General features: G+C 53.5%; 1 protein-coding gene across 1 annotated transcript in view; it reads right to left on the bottom strand.

Annotated features, from left to right (window-relative positions):
* DUOX2 (dual oxidase 2) overlaps nt 1–22,471 on the bottom strand; it is an 87,339-nt gene that overhangs the window by 25,474 nt on the left and 39,394 nt on the right. The window contains exons 6-14 of the mRNA XM_073363242.1: nt 14,653–14,763; nt 13,846–13,929; nt 12,181–12,345; nt 9,509–9,696; nt 6,245–6,446; nt 3,115–3,281; nt 2,924–2,984; nt 2,229–2,325; nt 1,630–1,720 (exon numbers count right to left, since the gene is read on the bottom strand). Coding sequence (XP_073219343.1) covers nt 1,630–1,720; nt 2,229–2,325; nt 2,924–2,984; nt 3,115–3,281; nt 6,245–6,446; nt 9,509–9,696; nt 12,181–12,345; nt 13,846–13,929; nt 14,653–14,763 — 1,166 coding nt within the window. The remainder of the gene's footprint in view (nt 1–1,629; nt 1,721–2,228; nt 2,326–2,923; nt 2,985–3,114; nt 3,282–6,244; nt 6,447–9,508; nt 9,697–12,180; nt 12,346–13,845; nt 13,930–14,652; nt 14,764–22,471) is intronic.

Below are 22,471 nucleotides of genomic sequence, written 5' to 3' on the forward strand. Positions count from 1 at the left end.
TCTGTAGAAGCTGCCTCCCCAGGGATGGGATGGAGGAACAGAAGCAGCATCAGAGAACAAGAAGGAGCTTTTCAGGAGTCAAGCTGGTTGGGAGTTTTCTGCTGAAACAGTTTTTCAATGGAAAAAAGTTTCTGCAAAATAGCAATTTTCTGCAGGAAAATTTTCATTGACCCAAAACGTATCAACTTTTTCTAGGGAAGATCTCAACAAAATCTCTCGTCTGCAGTTGGTTCGACCCAAATGAGAGCATTTGGTGCATTCAACCGTATGGACGTGTTTCATTTCAAGTCTGTTCAATGTGAAACTGCAGCTGCTGAAGGCACCTTATGTCCTGGTTCTCCCCTACAACCCCGCCTCTGACCAAGCTGCATGGTGCATCACGGGAGTTACGTGCCGGGAGTGCAGAATGTGGGTGAGAGGCACCAGAATCCAGCTCCCATGAGGCACTGCATGGGCAGATGCAGTGTAATATCGAGCTGCTCGGAATGAAAAGTCCCGACTGTTCCAAATGGAAAACGTTTGAATTTCTTTGGGTGACAGCAAGCGCAATATTCCAACTTTCCTTACAATTTGGGGTGGAAAGAAACACTGACTCAAGGGACTTTCTGGAGGGATATAGACCCCACTCTGCTCAGGAGGGCGCTGCCCGTGGGGTAACTCCCTGCTTTATCTCCTCAGAGCTGCAGTGCTTCGCGTGTCCGTTCGCAGTGAAGTGCTAGGGTGGGGCAGTGACTGCATTAGTCAAGCACTGGGCAGCTGGGTGAGGTGGTCCCGGCGGCTTCGGCAACAGCTCCCTGCCAGCTCCCTGAGTGCAGTCCTACCCGCCTGACTCTCTGTGTGGTGGAATTCCCACCAGGCCATTCTGGTGATGGGATGCGGTTGGCAAGGGCCTTGCCATCACTGGAACGGTCCATTCGGCCCCCTGATGACCAGCGAGGCTCTGATCCTCAGGATGGCTGGTAACCCTCACTTCTCACAATCTGACACTCTGCTACACGGCAGGCCGAGCCAGCCCACCACCATACTGCGCCAAGACCCTGCCCTCCTGACCCTTGAGTGCTCCCCTATTTCCTATTGCAGGCGCATTCAGAATCAGAGACCTGAATCCAGCCCATTTGCTGCGACCGTGGCCAACTCTGCAAGCCTGGGGGCCCTGGGCGGGCCGCGGGCCTGTGCCAGGTGCCGGCCTGCCTCATTAGAGCTGCCCATAAAGTCTGAGACCCCTGGGGATTCCTCCTCCCTGCCTGCCCCACTTTGAGCGGCTGGGCCAGAGCTTTGTAGTCCACGCTCTCAGGAAGGTAAACAAAGGGACGGGGGAGGGAGGAGTCTTTTAATCACTCATCTCACACAGCCACAGCTGCAACTCCCGGAGCCCATCGACTGGCAGACAGCCACCGGCCTGGGGGGAGGGTTATCCCTGCATGCTGCCTCTTTCGGGACAGGGCTCCTGGAACTTCAAGAACCTGCTGTACCGAAGCATGGAGCAGCTGCCTAAATCCTGCCCTCCTGCTTCTGGGGCCAGGTCAGGCGGCGCAGCGGGGACAAGACTTGGCCCGCGATGCAGGTAGTCCCTGCCTTTGGCCAGGGCGCGGATGAGACGCTGCCCTTCCCAGGCCCGCTCCCCCATACCTTTCTGCACCAGTAGCTGTTGCAGAGCCGGAAGGCTGGCGACTTGCTGTTGTCTTGGTTGAGCACTTCCTGGAAATGGCAGCTCGTGTTTCTGGAACAGAGGAGAAGGGTGAGGCCTCGCAGCCCCTCTGGGCAGGGATAACAGCGGGGCTGAGAGGGGCTTTTCTGCAGCTTGCTAGAGTCTGAGTCCCCAGAAAACAGTCCTGAGTGTAGACAGCACCTTTGTATCCATACTGCTATATACACAGCTGGGCGGGAGCTCCAGCTGCCCCAGCCTGCGCATGGCATGACCCGGGCTACACTTCTCTGCTGAGAGGCAGTAGGGCAGGGAGCCCGCGTGGCCCCAGACTCTGGAGGGAACGCTTGCTAGGGCGGTGGTGCCAGCCCTGCTGCTAGGAGCTGGCAGGAAAGCACTGGGTTGGGTGATGCTTTGGAGGCTTGTGTCTTTCAGGGTTTGGGGTGGATCTGTTGCCCTCCAGGAGTGGAGAGCAGCTCTCCTTGCTGCAGTCTGACCTGCGACTGCTGCCTCCACTCACCCGCCTGGCACTGCTGCTTCCCCAGCTGACGGGCACCCCCACCTGCCACGCGGCTCTCCCTACCTCCTGTAGACTCCAGGGGGCACCATGGTTGCCAGGGAGTGCCCCATGGCCACCACGAACTCGGTGGATATGCTGGGATCCACATGCTGCTTGTAACCTGCAACAAAGAGCAGCTGCTGGGCTGCACCTCCTGGCAGGAGAGTGAAGAGCCCCCTCAGGGCCCCTTGCTCCCCCATCCACCCACTGCTCCCCCTCAGGGCCCCTCACTCCTCCATCCACCCACTGATCCCCACAGCCCCCCCTCAGGGCCCCTCACTCCTGTATCCACTCAGTGCTCCCCGCAGTCCCCACTCAGGGCCCCTCGCTCCCCCATTCATCCACTGCTCCCCACAGCCCCCCCTCAGGGCCCCTCACTCCCCCATCCACCCACTGCTCCCCACAGCCCCCCCTCAGGGCTCCTCACTCCTGTATCCACTCAGTGCTCCCCACAGCCCCCCCCTCAGGGCCCCTCGCTCCCCCATCCACCCACTGCTCCCCACAGTCCCCCCTCAGGGCCCCTTGCTCCCCCATCCACCCACTGCTCCCCACAGCCCCCCCCTCAGGGCCCCTCACTCCCCCATCCACCCACTGCTCCCCACAGACCCCTCTCAGGGTCCCTCACTCCCCCATCCACTCACTGCTCCCCACAGCCTCCTTAGGCCCATCACCCCACCCTTTTGCTTGCCTCCTGCACCCCGTGCTTCCTGCCCCCTCACCAGTGTACGACGAGATGGTTTTCTGTAGGAATGTTGGCAGCCACTCATACAGGATGATATTCTGTGGAGGAGAGGAGGAGATGGTGTCAGCACAAACACCCACAGAGCTCAGGGCAGAGGGCCCAGCCGTCATCACTCCAGGGGCTCTCCCTCGTGCTGGCCCCTCTGCATGGGGCTCTCAGCTCCCTCACCTGGTAGGTAGCAATGACCCACTTGCGCGCATGCTGGAACACGTCCTCGTCCGACCAGCTCGGGTGCTGCTGAGCCAGCTTCGAGGCCCAGTTATTGTGGTAGCGGAACCAGACAATGCTCTCGGCCTGCAGGAAAAGGTTCTCGTTCCCTCTGGCATTCCCAAAGTCTACAACAGTCAAGGAACCCATGAAGTGCATGACAAACATACACAGAAGTTAGATGAAAACATAAAATACTCTTGCTCGCAGGTTGCCATGTAACACAACTATATTTCTTAGAATCCAAAACCCTACTGCAGAAGAATCAAAACCAGAGAGAGGCAATTAATTGATCTTTAACTATTCATGGTAAATAGGCCCAATGGCCTGCGATGGGATGTTGGATGGGGTGGGATCTGAGTTACTGCAGAGAATTCTTTCCTGGGTGTCTGGCTGGTGAGTCTTGCCCACATGCTCAGGGTTCAGCTGATCGCCATATTTGGGATCGGGAAGGAATTTTCCTCCAGGGCAGATTGGAAGAGGCCCTGGGGGTTTTTCGCCTTCCTCTGCAGCATGGGGCATAGGTCACTTGCTGGAGGATTCTCTGCACCTTGAAGTCTTTAAACCATGATTTGAGGACTTCAGGAGCTCAGACATAGGTGAGAGGTTTATTGCAAGAGTGGGTGGGTGAGATTCGGTGGCCTGCATTGTGCAGGAGGTCAGACTAGATGAAAATAATGGTCCCTTCTGACCTTAATATCTATGAGTCTATGGGAGACAGAGCAGGCTGTTCTCTAAGGCAGCACAACCTTTGCTCTAGGCCAGCTCTTTGCAGATTGCATGCCAAAAGACCCAGATTGCACATTTCCCTCCAGACCCCCTACCCTGCGAGCAGAAGCAGGAAACTCCTTGAAATTTAAAGTCGTCACTTGTTTTTAAGACCATTTTCAATATACCATGGAGCTGACTGTTGCTGCTATGGGACAGAAAGGAAGCCTGCTGCTAGATTCCACACGCAGCTTCCCTGGTGCTATGGGGAGGGAAGAGATTGGAGAGGGGATGTTCCGGGGGCTGTGTGTGCTGGCACTGGGTAGGGGATTTTCAGTGTCCATGTCTGCCAGCCAGAGGCCATTCTGTGGGGAACAGAATAAAGGGAGAAGAGAAGAGAAGAGAAGAGAAGAGAAGAGAAGAGAAGAGAAGAGAAGAGAAGAATGCCAGTAACTCTTTTCTAGTCCTCTCTCTATATATCAGAAGGGAGAGGAGTAAGAGGGAACACAATAGAGAAATAGAAAAAACAAGGAGGCAATTGATTAATTTAAAAAGCAGCACATTTAAACCTGATAAAGTCAGGCAGTGGTTGGCAGAGGATAACTCGCCTTTAACACCAAGCACAGCTACCCTGTGGAACTCATTGCCACAAAGTGTGGCCAAGAAAAGAGGTTACATTTCTCTCTCATTTCTTTCTCCTTCTGTTTTTAATTTTTCCTCATGAAAAAGTAAAAGACAAAGCAAACAAAGTTGTTAGGTGCACATCAGGTATTTGATATAGTTTTATGGTAAGCAATACACTTCATAAAACAGTCATAAAACATCTCTCGTCCGTAGTGTGGCATGGCATGAGCTCGCCCCCTGCTTTGGCCCAGAAGATACTGTGCTCTTCCTAGTATCAGGTAAAGGGGCAGAGAGCAAAGGAGGGCCAGATAAAGAATTCTTTAAAAAAGCACAGCTGGATTATGACCAGGTTTGTGACCTGCAGCCTAGATCATTTCAGATTAGAGGGGGAGAGTGGGTTTCTATCAGCATAGTTTGGGCTGGGTTGGGAACTGATGCAGGGCTGCCTCAAATTCACATTGCATCTTCAACTTACGCAGGTTCCTGTCTCCTCCCTTGCGTGATTTGGCATTTCTCTCCCTCTTGGGCTGGGTCCCTGCCTCCTTCCCCAGCTGGGCACCCACACAGAGTGGTTCCAAAACTTTCCCACTAGCTGGGAACTGACTTTGTTGTGACCTGACCAACATTATCCCAAAAGGAACCTTTGCTCATGCTTCCTCCCTGAGCTTGGCCGCCCCAGGGGCCTTCCTGGCCTAGTTCCCTCTCTCTAGGGAGCCAATCCGGTTAGTCCGGATGGAATTAACATGCTGCACTTGCTATAGTGAGTGCGCGGAGCTTCGGCAGCTTTGGGCAGAGTTCTGACCCTCACTGGCAGGGAGGTTCTACCCCGACACACGACCCGATAACTGTTCCAGGGCTGCGTGGGCTGCAGAGCAGCCTGGGCCTTAAGCAATTCCCCCCATAAGGGCTAGGGAGAGGCCCAGCCCTGGCAGGCTTAATGGTGCTGAGTCTGACCAGGATTCTGCCTTCTTTGATCGCTGCCCGCCGCACTCAGGGTGTGGTTGGGGAAGGAACATTACACAGGTGAGTCTTTAAACTGTGATTTTAGGACTTCAGTCACTCAGCCAGAGGTTAGGGGTCTAGTACAGCCATGAGGGGGTGGGTGAGGCTCTGTGGCCTGCGACATGCAGCAGCTCAGACTAGATGATCATGAGGGTCCCTTCTGGCCTTAAAGTCTAGGTGACCCACCAGCACGGCCTGGGTCTGTAGGGGCAGCACCTGGCTGCAGGGAGTGGCCAGCACTTCGCTGCCTGGGCCTGGCAGGTGCTAAGAAATGTTTCTCTTCATGGCGCTGCTTGAATGCGGCATGAATGCCTCGGTTCCACACCACACCCCACACCCAGGAAACAAACAGCTTTGTGTCTGGGAATTTCTGCTCGGCAGCCCTTTCTGGGGAGAGTGCTTGGCATCAGGTTCCCTGGATGCAGGGGGATCTGGCCTACCCACCCAGCCCTTTGTTCCCTGCCCTGAGGTGACGCTCTGCTCGGACACACCCGGCGGTGGGTTTGCTCGGGGGATCGGGAAGGAGACTGATGACTCAGTGCTGGGCAAAGCCCAGCAGTTTTAATCGCTTTTCTGCATTAATTTGCAGCATGAGAGAAGACATTTCTCTCAAGCAGCCTGTGCAATCGGCCACCTCTAGGCCTGATTCTGATCCAGGATGGGTTGGAGACTTCAGCCTGGGTAGGGTGTGAAATAACCTTGCAAATGCACCATGGGAGGCTGAAAGATGGGAAACTGGGACATGAGGCTTCCTTACCATAGATCCCTTGGGGGCCGCCCTGTCCCGTGGACGGGTCCAGAGCCGTCCACATGAAGTTTCTCCCGTCCGTCTGCTTTGGGAAGCTCTTGTCAGGCCCAGAAGCCAGCTTCCCACCAGAGAAACTCCTCAAGGCGTCACTCCAGGAATGGGAAGGGCCATAAATGGCACTTCCATCAAGCCAGCCTGTCACCATGTTTATCTGAGGAGAGAAGCAAGGGCTTGGGTCAGAGTGGGATGATCGGCTGCCTCCTGGTCTCTGCATGAGAAGGATCAGGGCTTAGCCAAAGCCCAGGTCCTCTGTGCGCTTGTATATATTGATGGTCCACTACACACACGGTGAGATGAACAACACGTATTCCACAAGGAACAGAAGTCTTACTACCTTTTTATCAATCTGTAGCAGAAGTCACCAGAATCATCAAGAAAGGGATGAGCCTGCCAGTGTTGATAAACTACCAACCCCGTGACTCTTCACCCAGATAAGGGGCCTTCCCAGAGGTTGGAGGAAGTTCAGTTTTCATTCTTTTAAATTATTTTTCATTTCCTGCTTTCCTTTAGATTCTGAAACAAGCTCTTGAATCACAGGCTGAGTGAGGCAGGGCAGGAGGAAGTACTGGACTCCTCCCCAGCAAACCTGCTCTCAGCAAGGTGGTTCTAACCAGAGCCCCTCCTTTTGGCTGCTGCTCATCCATCCCTAGAGCCATGTCTCCTGCTGCTGCACTGTGAAGTCTGTTTCCATTACAGCTGGGCTACGCATTTCACGTGGCAAACATTTCCAGTGAAAAATGGCCTTTTTTGAAAATATACATTTCCTTGCAAACATTTTGGTGTCTTCAACACTTTTCAGGATTTGAAATTTTTCTAGGAAACATTGAATTAAAAATGCAACCTGCTAATCAGGCTCCACTGTGATTTTCCATTTCTGAGCTCTGTCTGTTTGTGTTCATCAGGTGTCAATTTCAGACTTTTTGTTTTCTGGCTAGACCATTCTGACTGGACAAATTAGGTACATGGTGGGACTTTTTTCAGCACATAAACAAATTTCAGTTCTGAAAAAAATTTCAATCTCAAAACTGAAAACCTTCATTATGGGAAATTTTTATTTTCAAAAACAGTTTAAAAAAATCTGTGGATGGTTTTTCAAGAAAATGAAATCAACCCATTTGGAAAACTAGTGACATGAAATGACACGTGCAATGTGTTTTCATTTCTCAGCCAGCTCTGCCTACAGTTGGCTGATGTATTGGTGGTGATGGTACCACATGTTCCCACATCCTGACACTTCAGAATATTACCAGGTTACACTGAGCCAGCCATGCTGGTGTGTGGAAATGCATTCGATCCCATGATGTTTTTTCATAGTACCAAGACTAGGGTGCCATAATGCATTTATCCTTTTGCAAGGTCTATGACTGCCCATTTGCACAGCATACACATTCTATTGTTTATTACACCACGATAAAGGGAGTTTACTGCCTAGAATGTCTTGTTTATTACATGTCACACAGGAGCAGAGTGACAGAAAGGCTTGTTAGTCTAGTGTAAGCATTTCCTCAAATTAGTCCTAAAATGACACTGCTCATAACCCATTTCTAACACACCAGAGCTACTTCAGGGCCGATCACTAATATTTTCCTTGGGCATTTTGACTAAAGTGATAGAAATTCCCACAGCAAGAGAATTTTCTCGACCGTTATCACCGTAGGTGGCTACGTTTTCCCCCAACTCTGGCCTCCCAGAAAGTTGCGAGTGACTTGATTTGCCAATCAATTGGATCGTTTTGGGTCAATCTACAGAAATTGATGGGCTTTCTTTTGAAAGAACAAATATTTTGCTCAACGACCCCGAATGCTGACTTTGCCGAGTTGCACCAACAGCCCCGATGCTCCTTTTCGGTGCTGTTTTGTACATGGGGTAAGGTACTGCGGACTGTCTGTCTTCACAGATTTTTTTTTTAACAACAACAAAAAATGTGATTCCCCAGCCTTTCTTCACTGGGCTGTAATGCAGACAGTACCCCATGCTGCATGCCGCCCATCCAGCGGAGCCCTGTTACAGGCTGGGAGCTCTCTGCTCGGAGGTGAGTAGGGAATTTTAGGTTCCTGTGATTTCCTATGAGATGGTGTGATACTGGGAGAACATGGGGAGAGCTCGTCAGTGTCCCTAAGAGGGCTGGGATGAACCCCTTAAACTGAAGTTAGCAGATATGTCCTCCAGGAATCCAGGGCCTAAAACTAGTGAAAGAGCAATTCAGTTTGCAGTTCACAAACAAAGCAGTGCTGTTTAAGTTAGGGTGACCAGACAGCAAATATGAAAAATTGGGACAGGGGAGGGGGAGGTAATAGGAGCCTATATAAGAAAAAGACCCAAAAATTGAGACTGTCCCTATAAAATCGGGACATCTGGTCACCCTAGCTTAAGTGCCAGCAAGAATGAAAAGGCCTTTAAGTGGCGGCATGCTCTCTGCATACTGCACTGAGGGGAGACTTCTGAGCAAGTGCAATTGGATATTAATTAATGAGGAAAGCCTGACAGAGGGTCAGGGCACCTGGCCTATCTGAAGCTTCACACAGAAAGAGCCAAGGGGTATAAATAAAACAGATGCTGCAAGAGAGACTCATCTCTCTTCTTCCTGGCCCAGGTCCATATGCACTGAGTGCTGGAGATACAGGGGTTCAGCTAAGAGCTCAAAGGGCCAGAGAACAAGCTAGATGATGAAAGGAAGGATGGTCCCCTCCAGTGGCTAGGAAGCTAGGAGATCTGAGCTCTCTTCTAGGGGTACTGTGACCTAGGGGAGTTTGCCTCCTGTCTGTAAAATGTCAATTCCCCACCTTGCAGGTGGGGCTTGTGAGGCCTGGCTCACTAACGCTTGTAAAGGGCGCAGCGTTCTTATCAGAACCTGCTTATCTTGGTCACTACATTTTCAGTAACGCATTTTCTGTCTAGTCCATGTCATTGCAATGTTTCCTCTCTTGCATCCTGGACTGGTGACCAGTGGGAACTGTGTTGTTCTCAGGTCACTGCGGGCATTAATGTCTTTAATAAATGGGGAGAGTGACTGGCGTGTGAGAGGACGGTGCTGCTGCTCTCTGCTCTCTTGTCCTCTTAATTTCATAAGGCACCTTTATGTCACTGTGCCAGAGACCTGTTGACACATGCGCTGCCTCACCCCAGCCAGTTACAAAATACTCCTGTAAACAACAAATGGAAGAAATAAATACAACCCAAAAAGAAACAAAAAAGGAAATGCTGCCCCTTCACCTGTTCTCGGGGGTTGTTGGGGCTCTGCCCCGTTTCCACAGCCCACTTGCTGCGCTGGAAGGGTAGGACCACGTTTCCAGCATTGTTAGGGTCAAACACGGGGTCTCCCATGGGGATGCGGATGTTTATGAATTGAGCAGGGCAGCCGGGATTCTCCACCGCCAGGATCTCCGAGAGCACATGGAAACCTACGAGAGACCCAAGCAGAGACAGTGACTGGGACAGCTGGGTGGGAGCAGGTTGTCAATTGCACTCCAAGAATAACAGCATTCAACCAGATTCAGGCAAATTCTCCATGGCCCTGCGTAACGACTGCTCTTCCAGCTCAGTCAGAGCAGGTCAGGTGATATGCGGATGTGGGGGGTGGGCTGCACACGGATGGCCATGTTGGACAATGACCCACAGTCTCTCTCTGACTTTGCCACTGGCTTGCTGGCTGACCTTGGGGAAGTCACTTGATGTCTCTGTTCCTCCGTTCCCCAGCTGCAAACAGGAGTGATGATACTTGCCTCTCTCTACAGTGCTTTGAGATCCCTGGGTGGGATGGGCTATTGGGCAGAGTACTGTGAGGAGTGCTGGGCTTTACCCATCTGTGAGGCTGGGCAGACGAACACATGGCTAGCACAGAGTCCCATAGTCAGCAGGGATTAAATCGGATTAAGCCAGTGGCTGTTCAGAGATCCCAATAGGTTCTGCCTTTCATCAGCCTGATGAAACCTGGTGCCTCACATGACCTTGTTCCTGGCCTGGCCACCCCTTCTCCTCTGAGCCACTCGCTGAGGCCTGTCTGAGCCTTGAGGGATTGTGGGGAGCTGTTCTCCAAGCCTGGCGACTGCCTGACATAAGCCAAGTGACGCACAGCAAGCAAGGACAGAAGAGGCATCTGTCCTACAGGCAGGCCCTGAACCGGAGGTTCACACCCTTCTTTGTTGGGAGCCTTTGAGCTGTCTGGTGCTGGTTGAGGCTCGAGGCAGAGGTGCCACAACCCTGTGAAACAGGCCACTTGTGGGCTAGTCCAGTCTGCATGGCAGCAGGCAGGGCTGGAAATCTCACAGGCTGTTTTAATGCTGGCAGACTGTGCAATGCTCGGGAGGGGAATTTCTGACGCGCTGTGGAAGCACTGACCATCACTATCTCTAGCCAAAAGCAGAGCAAAGGGCCCGGGGAAAGCGGGGGAATTTTGAGGATGTATTCAACCCAGTCCCCTAAACCTTCCAGGGTTCTCCCACTCCTGGGTACTGCAGAGCTGCCCTCAGCCTGGGGATTGCGTCTCGCCTGGGGATTGCATCTCACCAGGATAACAACTTGCCTGCCCACTTCAGAGAGCCTCTAGCTCAGCTGGAGAGATGGGCTGGATGCAGGACTCTCTGGCTGGGTTCTCTGGCCTGTGATCAGAGGAGAGAGTCATGGTCCCCTCTACCATTGAAATCTCTGAGATAAAATTGAACAGAATCCTGGCCAAAGTCTCTGCTAGCAGCCAGCACTGAGCACTGCTGGGACAGGCTCTTGCTGGGATCCACTGCCCAGACAATCGAACAAACACTCAGCGAAATGATTAATGAATGGGTGAAGTTCTGCGTATGACAGGAATGAGTATTTATTCATGCCTCTTGCAGACAGCAGGGACACTGCTGACTGCCCCAGGCTAGAGGGACTGCCCCAGGCTAGAAGGACTACCCCAGGTGAGCTTGTGTTTGCTTTGCCTTTTGGATCAGTGAGACTAAAGGAAATAATAACTGAACCCCATTTCCTCTTGCTCTTTCTCCTCTGCTGTGCTGGCCCTTTGGCTTCTGGGAAACCTGCTGCCTGTTTGCTCAGCCTGCATGAACATACATAGGGGATTACACTCTCCAAACATGACTCAGACAAATGGAGGAAGCCACCAGTGTGCAGAGCAGGGCCACAGGCCCTGGTGCGAGAGGAGCCCGGATCACACCCTCACCGAGAGGAACGTACTCTGAGAAGCATGAGGGACATGCCCCTCCAGAAAGGGCTGTGGGAACATATCCCAGCCTCGGAGGACAGAGCTGGCCTGGCAAATCCTGGTGCCCAGGGCTGCAGAACTCCAAATGAGTGGCAGGGGCAGCTGTGTAGCTAAATCACCTGCGCTCCGGTGAAATTCTTACCAGGCAGAGTGTGGAGGGGCAAGAGGAGCCCCAGCTCTGAGTCTCAGAGGCACCCGAACCCTCGCTGAGTTTATAAGCTACACAAGAGTCTGCATCCGATGAAGTGAGCTGTAGCTCACGATAGCTCATGCTCAAATAAATTGGTTTGTCTCTAAGGTGCCACTAGTGCTCCTTTACTTTTTGCGAATACAGACTAACACGGCTGCTACTCTGAAACAAGAGTCTGCCGTGGAGTAGGAGCTCCTCCTACACCAAGTGTTCATGCATCATTGGTATAAAACTCTGTCTAAAACAACAAGGAAGTTTCCAAACAAAAACCTCATTAAGACAGAGTGACGGGCCACCACCACTCCTCGACGCCTCCCATTCAAATCCTTGTTCCTAACCCCCAGGGCTCAGCCAGGTCTGACGTCTTGGTTCAGAAGTTATAGATTTGAATCTGTCTAACCAAGGGCTTTGTAGGGGAAAGAGCGAGAGGGGTCACAACGATGGGAGTAAAGAAATAGCCCAAGGGCTGTTCCCAGTGCCCTGCCAGCCACCTCTTACCAAAGAAGACACCCAGCACCGTTCTGTTCCTGCTGGAGGCCAGCCTGGAGCTCCCCCGCGCGGCCACGTTGCTGAGGCTCCGAGCGTTGGGCACGTTTGGCTCCTGCACTGGCTGGTACACGCCATCAGCATAGTTAGCTGGCAGGAGACGCAGCAGCTTGGAACCTGGTGGTACAACATCAGTATGTCACTGTGTCCAGTATCCCGAGGACAGATGGGATCCCATGGTTGTGGGCAGCATACAGGGGAAAGGGGGCCCTTGGGGCTGCCCAGAGGGCTAGGGAAATCTGGGCTGGGGGGAGAGTACAAGGTAACTGGAGCGTTTAGGAACCTGCCTTCCAGAAAACCTAGTGTCTTTGTAAAGGACCGTCAGGGCTGCACTGCTAAACGTTACTGCGGTGTGCTAAACATCCAAATAGACACATTCTTTCTCCTCCACACAATCAGATCCACACAGCATCTCCCCATTCATCGGGGCACAAGGGATGTTTACAAGGGTCAACTACCAGCACAGACCATCCAACCCTGCACCCCCAATAACAGACCATGCCAGATGTGTCAGAGGAGAACAAACATTTAGACCCAGCAGAGCCATGTCAGCCAGGAGCATGAAAACCCCCCATAACTGACAAAAGACAAAGCCCACCTGCAGATGCAGCTAGCCTGCATAAAAGCCCTTTTTCTGGGAGAGGCTATTCCATTTGGGGAAATGGTAGAAACTATCCTGGGAAAAGCACTCGTTTGCTAGTGCTGGTCTCCTGAGCAACGCTAGCAGCAAGCCCTTGCCAGTGGAAACGAGGCCAAAGTAAACAACGTTCTGCAAGCTCCATCAGCTTGAGTTTCTGGAGGGATTGCAGGTGGGATTTTGAAAAGCACCTAAGGGAGTTTGGTGCCAGCACCCTTTGAAAGTCAAAAGAAGACACATGCATAAGGGAGTTTGGTGCCAACACCTATTGAAAGTCAGTGGAAGCCGGGTACCCAAGGGAGTTTGGCACCTATCACCTACTGAAAGTCAATGGAAGCTGGGTACCTAAGGGAGTTTGGGGCCAGCACCTATTGAAAGTCCATGGAAGCTGGATACCTAAAGGAGTTTGGTGCCAGCACATATTAAAATTCAGTGGAAGCCGGGTGCCTAACTCCCTTAGATGCTTTTGAAAATCCTCCCTGAAGGCGCAACCCCGTTGAGGACCTGATCAAAGCCCACTGCAATCAATGGAAAGACTCAGGGGGCTTTGGCCCTGGCCAGCGGAGTGGGGGCTGCCTGCCCTGGAGGTGACCAAGGTACAGATGACAGTAGCAAGGCCTGCATCTGAATGTGAAGGTTGCAACCTCTCAGCCAAGCGCAGGTGGCAGAAGCCATACGCTGCTGTATTACAATCACCTCAAAGGACCTGGGGATCCAACAAGAGTCCCGAGCGATACCCAGGAGCAACCAATGGTAGGCAAACCCCCTCTGCCACCTCCTCTGGATGCCCCAAGCCACCATCTTCAGCTCAGGCAGGTCTGGACTGAGCTTTAGCCTCCTGGTCCCCGTCAGGCCCCAGTTTTAAATCAACAGTTCTGCCCAGAGGCAGGACAAGCCAGGTCATCTACTCTGACCGAAGGCGTCAAAGCTGCTGGCCTGGCCTTGCTGCCAGCACTGGCCTCCCATGCTCCCGCACTCACCTGCAGAGCCGCGGCTGTGGTACAGGAGGTTGTTGTACCAACCGTCATAGCGCTGGACTTCCCAGTGAATGTTCTCTTGAGCACCTGTGAAGACACCAGACCCCAGGGCCATATTCAGCTGGGATGGCATGTAGCGTGAGTGGCAGCTGTTATAGGGGAGAGGGGGACTGAACCCAGGGAACAGGATGCAGGTTTGGTTTGTACAGCCACAGTTGGAGAAAACTGACAGCAATGTCTCCTGAGATTTTAAACAAAACATTGAGAGGGGCCCTGGATCAGTGTGCTGGTAGCCCAGCCTGCCAAAGGGTCGCTAAGGCAACACCTCACTGCCAGCAAGGAGAACATGCTTCCCAGCGGGGCAAGATAACTCCCTCTGCTACACAAGGAACACTGGATTTCTGTGTCATGGGACTTTTACCTCTCTCAGAGTGAGGGGCCGGACTGCCTCCCAGCCAATCAGACCCCAGGGCTGCGAGTGAACTGAACAGCAAAATGATATTACTGACCAATCAAAGCCAAGGGGCCATACCAACATGTCCCACTCCCTGCATAGGGAACACCAGTGTGCATGGCTTGCCCACAGAGTAGTAGTCACAGCAAACAACAGAGCCAGGGCATCCACCCCACAATCACATGCCAGGACACACCCTTATCTCAGCACCTCTCCTCCTCCCCCAAGAGACGTGGCCTTGGGCGGTAGATTCTTTGTAATCAAAGAAGCCCAAACAGAAGTGAGAAAACATGGGGCATTCCAATATGTCAGTAACCACAGATGGGGGGTGATGGAAGCAAGGTAATGGTACTTACCCACTGCGCCCCACGTCCCAGAAAGGAGCCACCCAACCAAGGCCAGGATCCAAGTCTTAGTCCTGGCCATGACGGTCGTACTTTTCCTGGGAGACCCTCCCACTGATGCCTCTGAAAACAGAGAGGAAAGCAGGTGAATTGGAGCCCCACAAAGAATTTCTAAACCTCTGAAGGCCTTGGTGTCTCGCAGAGTGCAGGGGGCCAGAGAATGATGCTGTAGCTTGCTGGTTAGAGTATGCACACAGGATGTGGGAGACCCAGGATTCAATCCCCTGGCTCCAATAAAGTTTTAATTATTTATCCACAGAGGAACAGGAGAGACTGAGGCAGCCCCATGTCAGAATATCCCATCACCTAGTGGTTAGGGCACTCAGCTGGGAGATGCCTGTTCAAATCCCTTCTCCCCATCAGGCAGAGGGGGGACATGAACTGGGGGGGTCTCCCACATCCCAGGTGGGTGACCAACCCACTAGGCTTAAAAGTTATGAGAGAGATGCACCTCCTCACATAACATGCCTTAGGTGCTTAACTCCAAAGGGCTTCCCAACCGTGGATCTCTAGGAGGGATGGACGCCTCCCTGCAGCCTAGACTTAGATACCCATCTCTGAGACAGGACAGGACTTAGTATGCACTCCTCTCGCTGCCAGCTTCCATTGGCTGACTTAGCTTATTCCCCTAACATGCTAGATTGGAGTCAGTACTTGAAATCATCCAACCAGTTTAACACTTGTTCTGCTTCTGAGGCAGAAATCTTAAGGGTGGAGACCAGCAGTCTGCAAAGGCATCTTGCCTATGTATTTCTATAGTGTTCCTGTCCATAAGGCACAGTTCTGAATAGCAGGTCTGCACATCAGGGGAAAGCGGTTGCAGAGTTCACATGTTTGCTGTGCACGTCCAGCAAATAGTAGCATGGTGGGTCTGCTTCCAAAGTTATTTTCACCTGCTCTGTGGAAGGACCCCCTCAATGCACTGCCTCGGCAAGAAGTCACATTGTTTGGATAAACCGTTTTCTGGACATAGTTTCTGACAAAGATTACACAATCATCTTTTCCCACATTCCAGGCCTAAGTGACACTCCAGGTGTATCACGGTTTTTACATAGAGGCTAATGGAACGCATGTATTGTACCTGAGTTTTAGAAACCCCTCAACCTGGACCATAATCTTTATCAGTTCAGTTTTGCATCTGCAGTTAATGATACCGGAAACTTTTCTCCTATTATTAGCAGCAAATACAAATTATAGCATGTGCACCTCTAACTCCAATGTAGTAGTTTAAGATCTAAATGCTAGCATCTACGCCCACAAAACCAGATACCATCTCCAGGCCCTCAGTTTGCCTGGAAGAGGAGATACACACTCTAAACCCCATTATTTTTGTTGCCCTTTGAATACATGATGCCATTACAGGTGGTTTGAGACACTGTAAACAAATGTTCCTTTGCTGATGAGAAATAATACTGTATAAATCTCCTCTCAGCTGATCTCAGAGCCATACGTTAGCAAGTATTATTACAAGCAAACCACTTCATTGGCTTTTGAAAGAAAGTTACTTCTTCATGACATATAGATTTAAGATTGAACTACGACTGAAAGATTCCTCTACCTTGAAAAGCACAGTACAGCGAAAACAGAATGGCGACATCGCCTTTCGGTTGCAAGCAGTATGGCTATGTATGCATATGAGTACGTGTTTATCAGCTGACAGAATAGTTGCTAGAGGAAAGAGTTACAACCAAATTTTCAAAAATTGCCAGCTGGGTGTAACATTAACTCAGACAGCTCCAGTACAACTAGTGCTGTGAATCCCTACTACAGCATTATCCGTAGCACCAGTAGAAAGAGACACTCACAAATGGCTACTTCTCACAAGCAGAAAACCGTAGATTCAGACTGTAACAGGATCTGGGCTGGTATGAAATGAACAGGAAATTTCCACTCCTGGTCCAGTTTAAAGAAATATAAGATAAACAGCAGAGAAAGATGGAATGTTACGCAAGGAAAATTATTAGAAGCTAGCCAACAGCGGGAGTGTCCAGTCATATATTTCTGCAAAGAGAGAGAGAGACTCTAGTCTCTACCAGCAAGGCATTTATACTGTGCTCTTCCTGCCATGGCATTAGCCAATGCACTCTCCATTCAGGTCACTTACTTCACATACTTCTCCTCTGTACGTAAATGTGATGAGCTGGGCACATGCCTCAGGGATGGGTTAGGGTTAGGGTTAGGGTTGTTAAGTTTTTCATTCTCTCAGGGGTAATACTTAGCTCTTATACAGCACTTTTCATCAGTAGCTCTCAAAGCACTTTATAAAAGAGAAGGAGTATTTGTGGCAGACTAACCTGGCTGCCACTCTGAAACCTTTATAAAAGAGGTTGCTATTGTTAGCCACATTTTACAGATGTGGAAACTGAGGCACAGAGAGTAGAAGTGACTTGCTCGTGGGCACCCAGCAAGTCAGCGGCAAAGTCAGGAATAGAGTCCAGATCTCCTGCACCCAAGTTCAATGCTCCATCCTCTATAGCACATGAGTAACTAATGGATTTATCTTAACATTCCCTCCATGAAATAGGGAAGTGCTATCCCCAGTTTATAGCTGGGGACCAGAGACACATGGTAAATTATGTGATTGACCCATGGTCCCACAGGAATCAAACCAAATGCACTGTCCAATAGCCCATCCTTCCTCCCTTTCCCCGTCCCTTCACTGTCTCAGAAAGGTTCTGCTCTCATGCAGAGTTCCAGCCGACATGAGTTTTGAAAGTTCTTTTGTTCTTGTCTTCTGGTGCAGCCTGGGGGATTTGTACTAGGCCTGTGAAGCAGGGAGGCTGACCCTATACATCTGGGATTCTCATCTCTCCATGGCCTGGCCCGGAAGATCCACCCAGCCTCTATCAACTGACCAAGACTGTGGGGAGTATTCAACAGGGACCAAGATCCCAAAATCCTCATGGGGAGCAATTAACCAAAATTATTTTGGTGGCTCCCGTGTTCCACTTCCTTGCCTGTCCTTTTGGGAACTCTTCATACTATCCATTCACAGGGCTGGTGCAACCACTAGGTGGACTAGGCGGTCACCTAGGGCGCCAAGTGGTTTGGGGCTGCCAAAAGCGCACTCTGGGGAGGCGGTGGAGCAGAGGTGAGCTGGGACAGAGAGGTGCGGGGAGGGCCACCTGCAGCAAGTAACGGCTTGGGGGTGGCGCACAGGGGAACCGCTCCCCACCCCAGCTCACCTCTGCTCCGCCTCCTCATCTTAGCACGCCACCCCGCTCTGCTTCTCTCCCTCCCAGGCTTGCATGCCAAAGAGCGGATTGGCGCCACAAGCCTGGGAGGCGGGACAAGCGGTGTCGGCGTGCTCGGGGAGGAGGCGGAGCAGAGGTGAGCTGGGGCGAGGAGTTGCCGCATGGCTCCCCGGGCCGATGGGAGTTGCTGCACGGCTCCCCGAGGGGAGAGGGGGCGGTGGGGAGCTGCTGCAGGGAGGCCGCCTCAGGGCGGGGGGGGGTGCAAGGTGGAAGTTTCACCTAGGGTGCAAAACATCCTTGCACCGGCCCTGTCCATTCAGCATGTCTATCCCACCAAGTTCTAGCTAGGACTCTGGGACTCAGGCCTGCCAAGAGGACCTTTTGCACCTGAATCATGTGGTCTCCTGGGGGTGGTGCTCCTTGAGCCTGGGAGTCTATTTCCCGTGCGTGGCCACCTAGCGCTCCAACCAACCTGTGCGGCAGTTTGTTGCTTTGATGTCTACTCATCTGAGGGCTGATTTGCCCGATTTCCTGGATGTATTCGTTCTGAACCAGGCCAGTGTTCTCTCCCAGCACCATGGAGAAAGAGCAAGCACGTTGGTGCTGGTGAGCTCAAGCGTAGCTCGCGAAATGCAGGCCAGCCCCTGGCGTGCCAAACAAATGCCTTGCATTATGGCATCTAGCAGCTCTCTGGCCTGTTTATTGAACCACTCCTGAAAACACTGGGCTTTGACTGGGGAACCAGTTTGCAGACTTAGGCAGGCTCCACAAGCCCTGGAAGCCCCACAGGGAGTTTGCAAGGTTTGAAACCCCTCCTCTACTGTGGTGAGAGGGAGGATGTGCTGGGAGGTAAACAATAGACAGGGGATCTAGTCTCAGTTCTGCCCCAGGGAAGGTCACTCACTCTCTGTGTCTCAGATCCCTGCTGGCACATTCAAAAAGCCAGCTCTGCCCTGTCCAGCAATGGGGTTTGATCCTGCTCCTCTGCCCACACCCCACTATAGCTCTGAGCTTCCCCACCCGATGAAAACACGGAACCCTGGTTCTGCCAGAGCCAAGCCCTGGTCCTTGCCTCCTGCTAGGAGCCTGGGTGTGGGACTCCTTGGTTCCCTTGATGTCTCCAAAGGCTCCAGGCCCTTCATCAAATCGTCCAGTGAATCCTATCCAAAACCGCAGGACCCTAGCAAACACTTCAGCAACTGCACTCCAGATAAGAGTGATGCAAACAAACCCTCAACGCCAAAGAAGGGCTTCCAGGAGGAATTGGCAAGGAGTCAAGGACAAGCGCCCTCCACGGCTGAGCTGCTGTGTATTGAAAAGGGAGGGGAGGGACTAGCTTCCCCAAACACTCACCCCCCTGTGTAGGAACCCTGGAGGCTGACGGGGGCTGCTCCCAAGTACCCCAGAAAGTCTCTCTGCTCAGTTAATCAGAGCTGCGCAGCACAGGGTACTGGACAGCTCCGGGAAGCTGGTCTCAGCCCCGGCTCTGATGTAAAGTGCCCTGTTTTTTTTCAAAAGATTAAACGCTGCAGAATGCCGGCTGGCGGCTGCTTTAGGGATTCTGAACCTTGCAGCACATTCAGTCCCCCCCGGCCCCCGATTACATTTCCAAGACCCAGCTTCTCAATGGGCCCCTTGCCTTTAGCAGCGCCCAGTCAATCCGGCTGGGTGAGAAACCGTCTGGGGCCAGACGGTGCTCAGGGCTGGCTGGCAGGGGATGGGGTGGATGGGATTTAGCCCCGTCTCCGGGCAGGCCAGGGCTTGCTGTCCCTGTGGCCGGAGGGGGTCTGGGACCCCGGGAGTATGAAGAGAACTAAACCCACGGGGGCTCGGTAGCCCCACAGGGCGGTTGTACGTGCCGAGGAGGCAGATTCCCATCGCCTGGGTCCGGACCGCCTCGCTGCGCTGAATGGCTGGGGGCGGCGGGGGTATCCGGGAAACAGCCTGCGGACGGGGAGCAGGCTCCTGGCGAGCCCCGGGGAACAGGCGCTGGGGCCCTGATCTGACTCCCCGCCTCCCTCTGGCCAGGGCACAGCCAGCAGCTGGGATGCCCAGCACAGCCCTGCCCGGGGGCAGCTGGCGGAAGCAAAGGGGACAGAATGTGCAGGGGAGCCCAGGTGCCCAGCCAAGGGCCAGGGAAAGGAGGCTCCTGTCCCGAGGGGCCTCGGTCCTGTGTCCCGGCCTCGGCGAGGGAAATACAGAGCCAGCCAGCCCCGCGCGCGGCTCCCCGCGGAGGCCAGAGCCGGGGATTCGGCCCCTCCCCAGAGCAGAGACCCTCCCGCCCAGCTCCTCCACCAGCGCCCTGAGCCCTGCGCAAGGGGCCTTGGCCGGGAGAGCGAAGAGTCCCCGTGGCCAAGATTTCACTGGCGGGGAGGGGGCAGAGCTCCCGGTGGGGGGGCTGCGCCTGGCGCTCCGCCTTGGGTCTGGGCACTTCCAAAGCGCGGAGCGACCCGCGTTGGGGAGGCGGGCTGCGCAACGGCTGTGCCGGACTCCATCTGCCCTGGCCAGGCGGCTCCAGGACTGCGGGCGGCGGGCGCAGGCCGGCTTTCCCCAGGGACGCCACCTGCCCGCGGCAGGGCCCTCTCCCCCGCACAGCTGGGCTCCCACAGCGCACCTCAATAATCAAATAAATCAATTGCAAATTAGCAAAGAGGAAGCAAATCCTGCCCCTTGTCAAGGCCACCCCCCCTCATCGCTCCGAATTCGCGCCCCTGGACCAGGTGGTAGCAAGTTCCGACGGGTAGCCCAAAAGGCCGCATTTGCGCGGCGGAAGCCGCTACTGGTAGCAAAATTGGAGGGATGCTGCTTCTGCCGCCACAGCTCCCACGTGTGAACCGATCGGGGGCGCGGCGCCCCCCAGCGGCGCCCTGCGAGCACCGCGCCGCTAGCGCCCGGTCCAACCCGCAGCAGGTGCATCCTGCGGCACCTCCCGACCCCAGGGCCCCGGCCCCAAGAGGGCGGCGCACTCACTTGGACCGCGGGTGCGCCAGGTGTGCGGTGCCGCGCAGCCCTCCGGCCCCGGTGCCTCCTGCCTGGCCGGCTCTGGGCAGAGTGGGACTGGGCGGCTCGCGCGCCAAGGAGGAAGAGCTGGGGGGCGGGGCCCAGCTGCCTTATTTGCATAGTCACCGGCCCCCGGAGTCGGGCGGGCACCCCGGGGTGAGTCGGGCGGGCACCCCGGGGTGGGGCGGGCGGGCTATAAGAGAGCAGCCCGCGGGCTACTGCTAGCACTGCTGGACCCTGAGCGCTGCCCTGCCGGACAGGTAAGCGAGGGGCAGGCGCCCACCCTGGGCTGGGGCTCCAGGCAGCAGGGAGATGCTCCCCCCTGCTAGCGCATTTCTGCCTGGAGCAGGCTGCAAGGGGGAAGCTAAACACTCCGGGCTTCTCGGGGCTACCGCAGTGCAGCCCATGGGGACTGGCTGTGTCCCCTCTTGAAGATCCCTGGGGACATGACCCACAGCCCCTTTACCTGACCCCGCTCCCAGGGGACGTGTGGGTGCAAGAGCCGTGAAGCCAAATCCGAGCTGACTCCCCCTCCTCCTCCAGACAGGGCATTGGCTATCCCCTGAGAAGCCCTTGGCGGCCGGGTGGGATCTCATCACTTGCCTTTCCCGTCTGGGGCACCCCAGAGCCAGCCGAAACACCCGCTTCTAGCCCCGAGAGAAATTGCCAAGGGAGAATTTTCGTGGGACACTTTTTGCAGGGGAGCTGGGAAACAAACCGGACTGTCCCGGTGGCGGGATTCAGAGCGAAATGTTGGTTCCGATTCAGTTTTCAACAGCCCCTCCCCTCAAAATACCAGGGTTTGATTTTCATTCCCCTTCCCGCTTGCTCCCCCTTGATTCCTTTTGCCGCTGAATGGCTTAGGATGACCCCGTGCCAGCCAACTTTGCTTTCTTTTCTTTTCTCACTCTAACTTTTCAAAGTCTCTTCACCTTTTGGATACTGTCGGAGCCGCAGAATTCACAAGTTTCGTTTTTTTACAGCTCTGCGATCTTTCCCCAGCCTTTTGAAAAGTTTCAGGGGAGAAAAAGAAAAAGAGGAAAAACGAACCCCCCCCCCAGGTCTAGAAATCCTGGATCCAACCCCAGAGAGGGTGAAACCTCGCCCCTGCTAGAATTTTGAAAGCTCAAAGAATTTTCAGTTTTCAAAAAGTGAACTTTCCATCTGGAATGAAGCCAGATGAAAATGGTTGTTTGGCTTTGAAATTTCTCATTGAGAAATAATATTTTTATATATAAACCCCCCTTTTTCATCAGGAGACATTTTCAGTCCAAATGCAGCGACTTGTAACGGCCGAATAGTTTCATCAGGGGAAATCTCGGCAACGAGGCAGGGGCTGCTGTTTTTTGAACTGAAAAAATTATCTCGCATGATGAGGCTGGGGCCGGTGCGTTGGGTCCAGCGCAGATCCCTACCCAGAGCGAGGCATTTCTGCGCAATCCAGGGAATGCCCGGCTGCCGCTCGACGATTAAAGTTGGACACCGTCTGATCAGCGTACCGGGCTTTTCTCAGCACCCCAGAGCTGCCTGAGCGGTTTAACCAGAACCTGATTCTCGAATTCACACTTACCCTGCGA

This window comes from Lepidochelys kempii, chromosome 10 (assembly GCF_965140265.1).
Source record: "Lepidochelys kempii isolate rLepKem1 chromosome 10, rLepKem1.hap2, whole genome shotgun sequence".
NCBI classification, from domain to species: domain Eukaryota; kingdom Metazoa; phylum Chordata; order Testudines; family Cheloniidae; genus Lepidochelys; species Lepidochelys kempii.